This window comes from Cheilinus undulatus, linkage group 10 (assembly GCF_018320785.1).
Source record: "Cheilinus undulatus linkage group 10, ASM1832078v1, whole genome shotgun sequence".
Taxonomy (NCBI): domain Eukaryota; kingdom Metazoa; phylum Chordata; class Actinopteri; order Labriformes; family Labridae; genus Cheilinus; species Cheilinus undulatus.
In genome coordinates, this window is record NC_054874.1 from 8,840,379 (window position 1) to 8,856,465 (window position 16,087).

Genomic DNA, 16,087 nt, shown 5'->3' on the forward strand with positions numbered 1-16,087 from the left:
AAACACATCGTTTCCCCAGTTATTCTTTCATGCTTGTTGTTTTCTTTGCTTTTTATGAACTGAAGATGGCATAAAATGAACAAAAGCTGATCTGCTGATTCTATAAGTGACTGGATTGTGAAAAATTTCTCATCTAAGCTCTATGAAAGAGTTGTGTATTTCTTGTCGAAATATGTATGATTAACATAGTTTTTATTTCTTAAGTCAGTACTTTGTTTGAGAATGATACCAGCACAACCTGAAATGCTTACATGGGCTTTGAACAGAATTTTAGGGCCACATTTTTATATGGCATAATATGGGGAGTTGCAAAATCGTACTCATTTAACAAGGATTGTGCTGCAGATTCTACTGCAGGTGGACAGACAATATCAGGGACCACAGAGGAAAAAAGACTATAAAAAAAGACTGGAATAGGAAGATTAGAAATACAGCCAGAGAAAAAAAAGGAAAGGGGTGATATCAGTGATTATCATGAGATAATAAAGACACTAAATGTTGGAATTTTTTGCAAAGACTTGGAACTTTCCATAGATAACATGGTATAGATGCATCAGTGCCAACATTTTTGTGTCTGCCTATTTTTTTCTATTTTTATTTATTCCGTGTCAAAAATTGTAAGATTTTAGGAAAATATTTGATGAATGATTCTAATTCATGCAAATAATAAAAAAGCAGCAGAAAAAAAGGTATATATAGACATGTTCAACATGATCTGTTAGATTTAAAATCTATTTTTTAATGGAATATTTCTTTATGGTACTGTGGCACATAAACAAAATAGTTGTTTTTTATTTTGCTGTTACAATTAAACAGATAAGTGAAATCACTGTTGGCCCTTTTTACCAGATCACGTGGTTTAGGTCAAAAGTGAGTATACGATACTTTAAGTCTGAAAATTTAAAAAATTAGTTGATTTTTCCACATTTTTAACAGATAAATATTCAAGAAGCATGTGGGTACACATAAAGATCATTAGAGCATGTGCATGACATATTAATGGTAATTAATGGTGTCTTACAGAGGCCCTATTCTATGGAATTGACTACCTCCCCATTAAGATTCATATCTTCCCACTATCTCTTTAAAAAGCAGCTTAAAAAAACATCTTTTCCTTTCATGAATCATCCAGTCATTTCCTGCCCCCTATATTGCCCTTTTCTCCATGATGACAATCCCTCGTTGATTTTCTTTTCAGCATGTATCTTGTTTCCTGATTTTTTGGAATGACTTTTTTTTCCCATTGTCTTCCACTTGATAATGATTATTCTGTACTTTGTCTCCTTCTTTCTTTTTTTTCCATTTAACATTGATTATTTTAGTACTTTGCCCCCATATTTTTTCAAATTTTATTTGTTAACCTTGTAAATATGAATTGTTTGTGATTATTGGAATGGGTGGAACTCTTGTACAAGCCCATTGGGCTTCGTTCCCTCCTTGCACCATTTTTGTTAATGTCTGCTAAATGAATAAACCTACACCGAAATAGGCGGTTTACAAAGCACTAGCCCATCTTTTCCTGAATTTGCTGTACACGGCTTTAATGAGGCCAACTTTTCCCACCACTGCGCGACAAAATAAAGTTTTTACTGTTGAATTCCTACCCTTCATTCTGCATCAGTGTGCTAATTGTGGTTAGCTAGGCGGACTTAGCTTTAAACTCAATATGCCGAGGGAATAATCTCTCGTTCTACTTACCAACGTCCAACAAACATTTCTGTGTTTGACACATACTTAAATAGCAATAAATGCAATGAAAATATGTGCAGATGCCAGTTTTCACTACCTTTGCTGGTCTGTAGTTTCACCGTGATTGCCTCTTGGTTGCGCTATTTCTCTTCTGTAGGTTTAAGAAAACAATAGCGCTGGCTAGTGCAGGATAAAGATACAGTACTTGGTCCTCTCCGGTCTAGACATCACATCATTAGCCAAGTCAGCTAGTTAGCTGTTTATTTTTTTGTCAAAATGTCAACCACGACCGGCGGCGGAGAGTTTGGCAACCCTCTCCGAAAGTTCAAGCTTGTCTTTCTTGGAGAACAGAGTGGTAAGTAGAGGACAGTTCACTTGAACCGAGGGCTGATTTGGTTGGATGCTATGAATATGTTAGAAGAAATTGCTAAGATTTAATAGCTAACTAGCTGTCTGGCTAGCGGGATAAAGTTGCCCCCCGAACAACCGTCAATGATGGAAATCAGCACCGGTATTTAGACACAGAAGTGCCTAGAAAGTACTGCAGAGAGAATTGGATGTCTTAAGAAGATATTAACAAAACATCCGTTATCTTATTCGAAATGATGTCATTGCAAAGCTAGCTACGACATATCATGCTAACCAAGCATCACGTCTCGTTAAGATAAATGCTCAAGAACATATAGAGCAACCATTTCGTAGAAATAATGGTTGTAATTTATCAAGATACACGCCTGTTCGTAGTTAGCTTTGTCCCACTCGAGGCCATCAGTGTGTGATACATCGGCATCATCTTACTACAGCTGAACCGCAGCTAACGGTAACGTCAGCCGGTTAAATGCTTTTAGCTGGCCGTTAGCTAGCGTAAAGTAGCTAGCTAGTGCTGGGCAGAGAAAATGATGGTTTACACAACCTGAATGAAAAGTGGCTGTCAGTTGTCACAAACAATTGCTAGCCTTCAAAGAAAGCACGTTATTTATGTCACGGCACAACAAAGTTACCAGTTTCTTCATTGTAAGTTGAGGCTGTTACTCATTAGCTAGCTGTTAGCTTCACACAGTAGCTGCCTGCGGAGCCACGTCGGCTAGTGGGTAGGGTTAACGTTTAAACCAAGTCGGCCTTTGTGCGACCATTTAACGTCAGCTCTCTTGGACTGACATCGATAAACTGGACTAGTTATTGAGAAAACGGTCGTGTACGGTAATTATGGCTTCCCATCACGAAATAGAAAAGTTCAACCATTTTTATTCTCTAAATTTTGAAGCTCCACCCATACTGCCAGCTCAGCGTGTGGGTTCAGCAGTCCACATTGCATCAATGATGGAGAGCGTTTTACTCATCATCATGTACTGTTAGGGAGACATATTGATAAATTTCACACTGTAGTACAAAACTGACGTTTTAGTGTTGTGCCTCGTTGAATGCAGATGTTAAATCATCTGATATGCATGGGTGGAAAACGTACAACAGTATTATAGTGAAGTGAAAGTACAATTATATGGGTTAAAATGTCTTTAAGTGAAAGTAAAATTACTGCTCTATAAATCTTCTGAGGTAGAAGTGACAATTAATACATGTAATTTTTTACTCAAAGCTCTTAGGAGTTATTTTTGATACCTAAGGAGGTTGAAAATATTTATGTCCTTTTTGTGAAAAAAGATGATATTGAATCTTTGACCATACAGTTTAAATAAAGGTAATTATTTCCAATAAACTGCATTACAGTTGCAAGTTTTTGATGTAATGGGGAAACTCTGGCTCTTCTAATTTCTAGCTTAACAGCACCCCTTGTTTTAAGGGCCCCCTCGTCCCTTAAAATAGAGTTACAAGGGGTAGTAGTGAAGTCTATCCCTGCAAAATGGAATGGCCCTTTGAGTAGGAATGGGAATTGATAAGATTTTATTGATAGCAATACCATTATTGATTCTTCTTATCGACTCAATTTTTTTATCAATTCCCTTGTTGATTAACCTTGCACAGCAGGTGGATTCACACGTTTCTGTGTTTCTCGATGGTGAATCCATCTTGCAAAGCTCCTGTCTGAACAATTTGGGCCCGATTAGAAAGTGGCAGGACCAATCAGCGTCAAGGGGCAGTACTTTCGGGTGCAACAGAGTCGTGACATAAGCAAGCAGCGACAAGAGGCTGGTGCAATTATGGCAGAAGACATTCGTGTGGATGCGGCTAAAGCACAAGTTTTATCAAAACTTGACGTCATTTCTTCGTTAAAAGAAAAACAAAGACCAGCATTGAGTTGTTGTTTTTTTTTTCAAAAACGACAAAAGTTGTGTACTGACATGACTACAGTCTCCATGGTTCGCGTTATGCAGCTCTCTATGGAGTTTATTCCTTGGTAGCGCCGCACCTCATAATGGCTACAACGTCACGTGTTTTGTTGCTTTGATTGGCCTGCAAAGATGTGACAGACAGAACGTTCATCCAGTCACCCTCCAAGTTTTTTTTTTTTTTTCAAAGGCTCTGCCCTTTTTAAACGCTGTCTATGGGAGGTTTATCTCAGGGTACTTGTTTATTCTTTCCTGCGAACTTTCATATTTGGAAAAAGTCAAATACATAGGCTTTCCCTTTTACCAGATCAAATTTTCTTGAGTCTCTTTTTCTCTGAACACGGAGCAAGATGTATGCCACCTTCAGTGCGAGTCACTGACAAGCATACTTCAATTACTGGCTTTAATAAACAGTTTTGATAACTAAAAATGTTAAACATGAGTGTGTAGCAGGACAACATGCAAAAAACCTCCTTTTTTGTTGGAATTGTCTCAGTTAAAACAAACTGCTCTCTGGATCTTCAGTCTCTCAGCTTGAATACAATACTTCTGCTCATTTTCCTTAAAAGATCTATAAAACTAGTCTCTGGATCCTAGACCTCTGGACATATAAAATAAACTGAAATCAACAGTTCTTTTGCAAAAAGATGCATGCCTTGCATGCAGGACATTGCCTTGCTCCCAGCATTTTTTTGAGAAATGAAGCCTCACTTTCGGCCACTTTAGTCTGTTTTTGTGACTTTCCACTCATGTCTATTCTTCGACTTCTCTATTCTGGTTTATGCTGCTTGCCTCTCATGAGACTGTGTTTTTCAAGGCACGTGGAACTAAGGCTTTAAGAAGGGACTTGTTGAGATTAAATGTAAATGATGTAGATGGATTGAACCAAATAGAACCAGTTCTCAACTGGTACTGGTACTTATTTCCCTTCCCTTCTCTACCTTCAAGTTCATTATACCTCATGAATGAATGAAAGAAAGAAATTTATTTCCATTCACTTACAACAAACAAAACAATTAACAAGGTCAAAATGAAATTTCTGTATTTCTAAGATAACCAAAAGGGTTTAGGCTGAAGCTACAGCTTATTAAAACCACTGCCTCTTACCTCACAATAACATAACCATTAAATAAATAAATTCATAGCAAAAACAATGCTGATGCATTGTTATTATTATCCACCAGTGACAATAAATGCATGTTAGCTTATTTATATTAACTTAACTTAATAATAGAAATATTTTTATACAGTCTTTGAGCCTGACCAGTGTACTGCATGTTTTTACAATGTAATAAGTTCACACAGGTTCACACATCCACATCACACCCCTAACTGACTGACAAGGGGATTAAACATTAGTTTGTATCTTTTGTTCTAGAAAAATAATGTTCCTCTCAGATTGTACTGACTGTTCCTAAATTTCTTCTGTTATTTTCTTCCTTTTTGCAATAGAAAAATAGAATTTGTGGTTGTTTTATAGGCGTTTCCCCAAATCTCTACACAGTGCATCATGTATGGGATGAGGGAGTCATAGAGAGTGTAGATTTAGTTTTCTGACTCTAGGAATCTTGAGTTTCATACAGATTTGCAATAGATCTTGATATTGTGGCTATGCTAAAACATCGTTTATATGTGATTTCCAATTTAGTTTACTGTCAGTTATTACACCTAAAATGTATTTTCACATACTGTTTCAATTTCAGCTTCATTTATTCTGATCTTATAATCGGGGTGGGATACCCAAAATCCAAGAATAATGTATTTTGTTTTACCAAAGTGATAATTTATCAGCTTTCTCGAATGTATCCAGAAGCTGTTTCAAATGCTCCCCACTGCAAAAGGTAGCTATGTTGTCTGCAAATAAACACTTCAATAACTTTGAAACCAAATGCATATCGTTAATATATATATATATGTATGAACAACAATGGTCCAAGTAAATTTTCAAATTGCAGACCCCCCCCCCCCCAACATAACCTTCAAAATGTAGAATTTGAGTCATAAATTGTACAATGTACCCTAAATAGCTGGATAGCCAATAATGAGCTAGTCCTCAGCTACTGCACCTCTGTCATTTAGATAACTGTTTATGGTCAATAGTGTCTCATGCTTTTTGGAATTTGTTCGGTGAAATCTATCAAAGAACCATAACGCATTGTATCAACATTAGGTTATGATATTCAATTCTTGTCATCATTTTTTAATCTTGCTGATGATTCACAAGGCATTCTGGGAGATTTCCTATAACACCTGATTTGGAGAGTTCTCCTGGAAAATCCCACTTTGAAGAGCCAAGTAGTCCTAGCATTTAACCGTACCCTTCCGTCCCAGCAAGAATCGGGATACCCTCTTATTGGGAACTCCAAAAAATATTGGGCAAGTGCTTTGTTGAAGGGAAAAGGGGTGAATGGTAAGTGCTGTAAGGGGACTAGGGCTGGGCAATTAATCAAAAATTAGATTAAATTGCAATGTGGCCTGCTACAATTTTCAAATTGCAGAAGGTGCAATTCTTTTTTAACCTGACATTTGTAGCAGAATGCCAGTTTTAAACATTTTTTTGCAGCAGAGATGTTACACACTACATATCATGCAATCATTCAAGTGTCATTTTTTTTAGAATAGTCCACAAAAATCATCCCTTCTTCATTTTTGCACTTTTTTATTAAATATGAGAATGACAAAAAAAAAGAACATTCCTTTCAACACAACAGTTCATATCCAATTTGCAACATTAGTCAAAATCATCAGAATTAGATATGTATATTTTTTCAAAGTGTTCAGTCCTTGTTTAATCTAATATTATGTTGGTTATAATATAGAGTAATTTAATGCTTGTGTTTGTTGGAAAACACATTCGATAGGGAAGTTAAGGAATAATCGCATATCAAATCGCAAACACAACACTGGGGGGAAAAAATCACAATTAGATTATTTTCCCAAATTGTTCAGCCCTATTCTGAACGCCACATCTTACCTATAAAACAAGCAGCTGGCCATATACTCTATGAGAAGCTAGGACTTCCTCTTTTTGCCTTTTAGGTATTGTTATTTCGTGCTCAGTAACTGGTGCTGTTGAAACTTTTGTAATGTACTCACCAAAGTTCAGCCCAGTTACAGTGACCTGAGTAAACGTGTTTAGTGACTTTCTACCTGCACTGATATGATCTTACCTGTTTTTGTTTGTGTACAGTTGGCAAGACCTCTCTCATCACCAGGTTTATGTATGACAGTTTTGACAACACTTATCAGGTAATGTTTATTAACCAGTGTGGTCAGATACAATTATTTTTTTCTTATGTATATCATTGTTTTAATGTCATGTATTTTTTACACAGGCAACAATTGGCATTGACTTCTTATCAAAAACCATGTACTTAGAAGATCGCACGGTAAGCCCTTGATATTTACTTCGTTTGTCATCATACTCATTGGTGTTGAATTAAGAGCTTGCATTTGCTAAAAATATTGTAGCCACCATTTATTCCCCTTTTACCATTTCACATTGTTTTTACTTTCTCCAAGACTTTTCTGTTCATTTTGTCAGACTGTAATCATGTTATTAGTTCCCATTGTTACTTTAAGTTTTTGTTTTCCTTCCATCCCCTGCCTGGGTCATGAAATGCCCCACTTCCCACCTTCACTCATTCATTTCACGGCTGGCCACAGATTCGGCTGCAGCTCTGGGATACAGCCGGACAGGAGCGTTTCCGCAGCCTCATCCCAAGTTACATCCGCGACTCAGCTGCTGCTGTGGTGGTTTATGACATAGCCAGTAGGTATCATGGCCTTGCCTCACCTTCTTGTCCTTCACTCAGTTTGTGAAAGGGCAACAAACAAGAACATCTTTGAGCATGGCAAACCCCACTGGATGGCATGATAATTCAGACTGTTTGCATTAACCAAAGTGTTACTAAAGAGTTTCTGCAGCTATGTCCAGAGGGGGCTGTGCTTCCTAAATGCTGTAACATATGAGGCACATGGAAGATTTAACAAGAAATGTATTTAAATGGAACCCCATGGGCAGAGATTCGCTAAAGCAGCAGGACATAATAATTCATCTGGGCCTCCTATTTTCATTTCTTTTGCATGCTGGTCATTCCTCCATAAAAGACCATTTTCATCTCTGCTGCTTGGCTTGCAGTACCTTTATGTCTGTCCTCTTCTGCACATTCTGGTTCCAAATTTCCCATCTTTTATCTCCACCTCCTTGTCCTTCTCTTCTCCTCCGCTCCAATCCTCAGGTCCGACTCCAGCTTTGGGACACTGCTGGACAGGAGCGTTTTCGTAGCCTTATTCCCAGCTACATCCGTGACTCTACCATTGCCGTGGTTGTTTATGACATCACCAGTGAGTCAGGGCTGTAATCTTAAGCTTTCTCTAGAGCAATTCGAAGTAAACTTGTTGGCATGGCTATTTCTTAATGCATTCCTGCTTATAACCTAATATATCTCTTTGAGTATAGTTTTCTTCTTCAAGCTTGTCACCTGATTACTATTGCTTATTAACACAGTAACTCCAAATCTTATTAATGCTTACTTAACATCTTCAGTCGTTTTCATGAACAGTACTCTTTGCTTGTGCACACTCTTAGCAGAATTTAGCTTAGCATACAGTGTATTCAGAAAGTATTCAGACCCCCTTTTTTCATGTGAATTTATTTTTTTCCTCACTAATCTACGCTCAGGAGCCCATCATGAAAAACTGAAAACAGATTTTTTTTTTTTGGCAAATATCACACTGACAAGTATTCAGACCCTTTGCAACATTTGAATTTAGCTCAGGGTCCTCCCATTTCTCTTGATCTTTGCTGAGATGCCTCTACACACTGATTGGAGCCTACCTGTGGTAAATTGACATGATTTGGATGATTTGGAAAGGCACACACCTCTCTGTTGAAGGCCCCACAGCTGACAATGCATATCAGAGCAAAAGCCAAGCCATGAGGTCAAAGGAGCTGCCTGCAAAGCTCAGAGACAGGATTGCTGCAAGGCACAGATCTGGGCAAGGCTACAAAACAATTTCTGCTGCCCAAGAGCACAGTGGCCTCCAGAGTTCTCTGATAGAAGAAGTTTGGCACAACCAGGACTCTTCCAAGAGCTGGTTGCCCAGCCAAACTGAGCAATCAGGGAAGACGAGCCTTAGTAAAAGAGGTTACAACCATCACTGCAGCCCTCCACTGATCTGGGCTTATTATGGCAGAGTGGCTACACAGAAGCTTTTCCTCGGTGCAAAACACATAAAAGCCAGCCAACAAACTCCAGATCAGTGGAGTGCTACAGTGATGGATGTCCTTCTGGAACTTTTCTCATCTCCACACAGAATCTCTGGAGCTCAGTCAGAGTCACCTCTCTTACTAAGGCCCTTCTCCCCCAATTACTCTGTTTGACCAGGCAGCCAGTTCTTGGAGGAGTCTTGGTTGTGAAAACTTAATTATGGAGGCCACTGTGCTCTTAGGAACCTTCAGTGCAGCAGAATTTTATTTCTAGCCTTCCCCAGATCCACTAACCTGGCATACCAGATGAATTTGTTTCACACATCCATCTGGAAAACCACTTATAAACAGAATTTGGGAAAGGGCAGAGGCTTTGAAAAAAACTCAGAGTGTGATTGGGTGATGATTGGAGGTGGACTCCAGTCAAGGTGTAGAAACATCTCAGCAGAGATCAAATAAAATGGGAGGAACCTGAGCTACATTTCAAGTGTTGTTGCAAAGGGTCTGAATAGTTAGGTCAGTGTGATATTTCAGTTTTCTGTTTCCCATAAATTTGCAGACATTTCTAAAACTCTGTTTTCAGTTTGTCTTGATGGGGTACTGAATGTTAATTAATGTGAATAAAAATGAATTTAAACAATTGTAGTATCAGGATGCAACATAAAAAAAGTGCAGGGGGTCTGAATACTTTCTGAAAGTGCTGTAGATGTTGTGTTGCTACATGTTGTTTATATTTAAACTTTTCTTTTTGTTATCCACAGATCTTAATTCTTTCCAGCAAACATCAAAATGGATTGATGATGTTAGAACAGAGAGAGGAAGTGATGTCATTATCATGCTTGTTGGGAACAAAACAGACTTGGCAGATAAAAGGTACATGGTTGAGCGAGATGTCTGAATGGCTGTTATGACTGTTTTTAATGTTATATATAGAGATTTATTGAAAATGTATAAGGATGGTTTGCATTAAGAGTTAGTGTATATAAACTGCCAAAGCCTGGAATCCCACTTTTCTTCCCTGCAGTGCATCTCATCCAATTTTGACTTGTCATCCCTTGGTGTTTTTCACACTTCAGCTGTTTTATAAATTATTCAAGTACTTTGATTTGGATATTTTCATTTCTTATGATTTGATCATATTTCAGTTTTTTTTGCTCTACTTTTTTGTTCACCTTTCCTGCTCTGTTTTCTCCATGTCATTTTTATTTTTTATTCTTTTTTTTGTGTGTTTCCCCTCAACATCACACTCCACTCCACTCCCTCCCCTTCCCTCCCCTTCCTTCCTGGGACGATGGCAGGCAAGTTTCTGTAGAGGCGGCAGAGAGGAAAGCTCGAGAGCTCAATGTGATGTACATAGAGACCAGTGCCAAGGCTGGCTATAACGTCAAACAGGTTGGTGTCCAGCAGCAACAACAGCAGGCGTAATACTGACAAATAGTCCTGACAGGAACAGGATCCTTTAGGTCAGGAAGAGTCAACGTGTTCCATCTGGGATGTAAAAGTCCTCCATGAATTCATTATGTGGATCAGTATGGCCGTTGATTGAATGAATGGAGTTTTCCTGCTGCCTCATCTTTACTCAGCACAGCAGCATCTCTCCCTTTGTCTTCCTCTCTGTCTGTCTGTGTTATTACTAAACTAACCTCTCTCTTTTCCACCCAATATAAGCTTCTATGTTGAGCTCTTTGTTTTTTTCTTTCTCCTTTGGGCCTTTTCCTCTCTGTTTCGTCCATATCTGTCCGTTTGTCCACCTCCCCCTGCCCCCTCTGCTTCTACCTGAGCAGACAGATCACCACGGAGGAGGGCGAGCAGAGAGCTAAGGAACTGAATGTCATGTTCATTGAAACCAGCGCAAAGACTGGCTACAATGTCAAACAGGTAGAGACTCTGATCTCTAAAGGTAGTTGAGCTAATTTTGCAGTCACTTCCGCACCTCTTCCAACTTTTTTTCCTCTTCTTTTGGCTAAACACGATATGTCTGAGCCTTCTCAGTACATTTTGTTATCAGTCGTGTTTTTCCTCCCACAGGCTTTGCCTTTAGATGTTTCAGTTTCACTTTTCTTGGTCTGCACAGGATTACTGCTACTGAGTTTATTTTTGCTCAAGTGCTCTATGTCTGATTCACTAGAATTTTTGCAGCTTTTCAAAACGTTTCTAGTAAAATGAAATGCATTTTCTGAGTGGAGGAGTTGGCACGACAACCTTCACTTTCATGCTGTTATCTAAACTAGTAATTACAATCACATTTTATATCACTGCTTTTACTGCCTGTTGTGGTTTGCCTGAAATATTTTTGTTTTTGATGGGACTTTTAATAACTGGGATCACTTTCTGTTTAAACTTTAAAAGCCCATTTAATTATAGGGGATGTTGATTCGTCTGTATATATACAAGAAATCTGTTAAACATCATGTATTTTTGGATCTAGTTTCATACTATCCTATAATATCTCTGATTTTATTTAAGTATTGTGGGCAAATGAATGAACTGAATTACATTATGACCTTGTTTGCAAGCTTGTTCATCAATATGGTTGAATACCTTCATTTCTAGCTGGTTAGTTAAAGAGTAACTAAACCTCAGAGTTTCAGCTGAGGAGCATCTATCCTGGAAAGAACAAAGGCATTTAGACATGGACAATAGGTTGCACTCAACATTACCCATAAAACTTAGGCATTCAAAGGGGACACTTTATGCAAAAATCACTTTTTCAGGCTTTTCTAACAAAAATATGTGCCCCTGGCCTCTCACAATCCCCCCAAGAATCAGAAAAATTCTTTCCCCCCTCCCCTTCTCTTTCTTCACCTTTCAGAAAATGTTTGCTCAAACAAGCCATTCTCAGATTTTCCCCTCATGATGTCATGTGGGGAGTTAGCCCCGCCCCCAGGTTCAGTTTGCCCTCCCCGCTTTGAAGAAAGTTCCGCCCTCCTCTCCTGATCCTCCTCTCAACTGAGCCACATCCATTAAGCCACATCAATTTCCTGAGAGGGGCGGAGTCAGACAGCTCATGAACATTTAAAGCCACAGACACAGAAACAGCTCGTTTTGAGCAGGGCTAAAACAAGGGTTATTTTTTTTTTAGACATGCAAAAATCCAATACTGGAGTGTGTTTTCAGCAACAAACTTCACCAGCATGTTTTGGGGACCTCTGAGACCAATATAAATTTGTCCTACAAAGGTAAAATATGTCCTTTCTAAAGGCTCGCTCAGACTACACAAATTCAGTTAGAATTTGGCCCAACTTCTTCATAGCAGCTTAACGTCAAAAGTCCACCCTGACTTTTTAGTGTCAGGGTCAACAAACACTTTTGTAGTGTGTCAAATTTTCTTGGCATGTTATCACATTCATACTTCAAGTTCTAGTTGAAGGAGAGCCGGCATGTAGATATGATTCACTCTCTTTGACCCGCCCCCCTTATGACCTGTGAGTCTCCTTATACATTCCTCTGGAAAAAAGTTGTCTGAGGTTTTAGTTACTCTTTAATGTAGAAGCAGTTAGTCATAGCGGGGGCGTGTGGCGTGTCTGCCCAGTAAAGCTGATTCTGAATCAATATGGCAATAAACTAAACTACCCTGTCCGACTTTAACTTGCAATAATCCTCCTGAGAGGGATCTTTCAGCTTTTTCATCTCTTTAATTCCCGTGACTCTGTTTTGCAGCTGTTTCGCCGTGTTGCTGCTGCATTGCCCGGGATGGACAGCACACCAGAGAAAAGCAAAGAGGACAGTATCCTTTTAAAAGCTGCTATTAGTAAAAATTGCTGTCTTACCACAGTCTAATTCCACCACTTTAATGCCTTAATAGCAGACAAGCTGCTAACAGGCACAGAGAAGATGAGATGGCAGCCAGATAACACTCCAGAAAATACAGAAGTGAAATTTGCACAATCATCCTTGATGTTTCTTAACCAACTCCTCTCAGTGATCGACATCAAACTGGAGAAACAGCCAGAGATGACTGTCACCGAGAGCAGCTGCTCCTGCTAGTACACCTCACCCTCACCCAGCCTGTCTCCTCCACACCAACAGCTTGTCTCTCAGTGGCCACTCTCTCCACCCATGGCTCACCGCCACTAGGATGGAGAACCTGTCTTTTTTCTTTTTCTTTTTTTTTCCCTTCTCAACTCAGTGACTTTTCAGAGTAACCGTGTGGATGTGCATTACTGTATTGATACAGATTATCTGGAGAAAAAAAGGTTTAAAGGTAACATTAAAATGAGGAATAGTTTAAATATGTTCAGATTTTCATCCAGTTGCATGGCATTATATTAGGACTGCAGACTGACATAGCTAACTGCTCATGAGTTATTGCACAGTTTGGATTCCTAGTGCTGTTACTCTTGTCCTTGATGTAAAGTAATACTGCTTGGGATTATTTAAATGACTCTACAAGGTTGAGTTTTCAGCCCTTTGTATTTAACTTTTTATTTTTAATGGAGAGTTTGCCTCAAAATATTCTATCTCTTGGATTATTTCTTGCCTTTTTTATCTTGAGGATGTGGAGACAGGATCTTACCAGTAAATTTACATAATTGCGTATCTTCATTAGGCTTAGTTGGCCAATAATCCTTTCAATGGGTGTTGTTTAAACCTGCTGTTGGCTTAAACTGCCAAATGCACCAGTGTGTTGGCAGGATAAACAAATTTAAATCATCTGAGACTTTTTTAAATCTGCAAAAGGGATGTGTAACCAAATAAAGAGGAAATAAATCTGATCCTATGAAAGGGAAGCCATCCCAGGTTTATTAGAAACTTACTAACTAGAAAACTAGCTATCTGCATTCAAACTAAAGCAACCATCTTTCCCAATGTTGTAAAGTTAGCTGCACGCATACTAACAAAGCCTGAGGAGGTGTTTTCAGTTATTAGACGCCCCGATGTAGGAAAGAAACAAGTGTTTAGTTTTTCCACGCTGTTGGAAAGTTGTCACTTTGGTCGTTATGACCCACCATCTCATCAATAATTTGTGTTGTGTAGATGACACTATTGCAAGAACATACAGCATGCTCACCATGCAGGATTTCTATGGATAAGAACACAGATGCCTTGCTTGTTTGTTCACCAACGTTGTGCACTGAATCAAGCCACAATATTGTAAAATACAGAAAGAAGCCTGCTGACTGGCTTACGGCTTCACTAGTTGTTTTGTAGAGCTGGTAGATAAGTTCGTCCTCAGATACGGCTTAAAACGCTTAACTAACACCCTTGCTGTAAAAAAGCGCAGAGAAGCTAGCTGCAGTATCCTTTGCTGTACTGCTCTTGCCTGTGTAGGACTATTGGTTTTATGTGTTTATTTATTTTGTAACTTGGACATACAGATAACGTATGCTTGACCAAAAGTACAGTTGCTGACACGCATGTTAAAGGTTATTTTATTTATTGTTTGCGTGTCTGCTGGGGCTCTACAGAAAGGCGACATTGAGACCTGATTATGGGTTTTCCTGTCTGTTACACTGCTAAAATTAAACTTCACGCAGCGTGTGGTCAGTAACTTGGTTTACAGTCGCAGGTAAAGGCTGCACCATCTCCAGACACTCACAGTGTAACTAACTAGCCATAGCACAACAGAAGACACTGGTCATTTGCTGTAGCTTGTTTTGGAAAGTCCATGTTTTAAAAATGGATTTAAAAATATAAGTATTTAATTACGTCGAACAACCATTTTAACATGAGCAGCTCTTCTATAACTCGTCACTGACTAAATACTCAGCTTTGTGCTCTTCTGAATTGTGTCTGTCCATTTGAAATATGCTGTCTACTCGTGTTTAGCAACGTTTGTGTGAATAATGTACTATTACTATCTGATGTATAAAAAGGAGAGTTAAAGAAACACAAGTGTAGACCTATCACATGGAATAAAATAAAGATATTTCACCAAAATTAACGATTGTGTTGCCTTTCTTTGTAAACAAAGCCCCTATGTCTTTGAATTTTAATTCAACTCCACGGATCAAACATCCCGTTACGCTTTTACGGGACTTGTGCTGAAGGTTTTATTGTATCTATAAAGGAATAATGCACAGTCATTGAATTAGGCCATCATGTAAATGTGCCAAATTTAGCCATACAGGCTGATTTGTCATCAGTAGTCCCTGACAGCTTAATACCACATAAACACATTTGAAAAGAGAAGACAAAAGCACAGAAACCTGTCAGTTTAAGGTGTGTTCATGTGTCACACGTCACTAATGTAGACTGAAACTCATTGGACAGTGCAGCACAAGCATGAAATGTTACAGCAGGAAGGTGTGACTCAGAAGGAACATGCTTTTTCGCAACAGTCAAATGTTATTGAGCTTTCTGAAAAAAATTAAGAAAGGGGGCTCGATCATGTTATTGGTTATCTACAGAACAGTACTGGATCAGACAGGAAAAGTGCAAAATTCGAGGAGAAACCACGTTTTTCACTTCCAACTTTTTGAAAGTGTTGAAATTTCAAGAGAAAACAGCAATACTGAGGGACAGAAGTAGGGCTGTCAGTTACATTTAATCTCAGAATTTCTGTAGTTAATCACGGTTGATATCTTTGAAATCAACTCTAGTCAACTAGGGGCAATGGACTTTCTATTTGGATATGGACCTGCTTTTATTTTGAAAGAAAATAAACTCGACAGTCACAGAGTGTCAGTAAATAGAACTTAAATCTATCAGGCACCTTAGCCCTGCTTAATGTAAAACATCCTACATTAATGTATCTCATATACTGTAAGAAAGCTCACAGTGGTAATATGATCACCTCTAATGCACAGTTAGACTCACTTCTCTATTAACTGTAACTTAAATCACTGCGGTTAAACGCCTCACCTCAAACACATATTTGCTCTAATTAATCTACTTACCTTACTAAGAACTAATTTAATCTACTTACCATTATAAAAAAAATGTAATTTACCTACTCACT

At 38.6% G+C, this 16,087-nt stretch overlaps 1 protein-coding gene across 5 annotated transcripts; it reads left to right on the forward strand.

Moving 5' to 3' along the window:
* Positions 1 to 1,853: 1,853 nt before the first annotated feature.
* On the forward strand, positions 1,854 to 15,061 carry rab41 (RAB41, member RAS oncogene family). Of its 5 annotated transcripts, XR_005992450.1 has the most exons (9): positions 1,854 to 2,044; positions 7,165 to 7,223; positions 7,310 to 7,363; positions 7,641 to 7,746; positions 9,948 to 10,059; positions 10,485 to 10,578; positions 10,971 to 11,064; positions 12,847 to 12,913; positions 13,109 to 13,176. XR_005992450.1 is itself a non-coding variant. In XM_041797347.1 (8 exons), the coding sequence occupies exons 1-8, from the start codon at positions 1,966 to 1,968 to the stop codon at positions 13,171 to 13,173; spliced, it is 636 nt and encodes a 211-aa protein (XP_041653281.1). In that variant the 5' UTR covers positions 1,854 to 1,965; the 3' UTR covers positions 13,174 to 15,061. The 5 variants fall into 5 exon arrangements, 4 of the variants coding, with proteins under 4 accessions (XP_041653281.1, XP_041653283.1, XP_041653282.1 ...); XM_041797347.1 differs by lacking the exon at positions 10,971 to 11,064 and having other exon boundaries at positions 13,109 to 15,061; XM_041797349.1 differs by lacking the exon at positions 10,485 to 10,578 and having other exon boundaries at positions 13,109 to 15,061.
* The last annotated feature ends 1,026 nt before the right edge of the window (positions 15,062 to 16,087 follow it).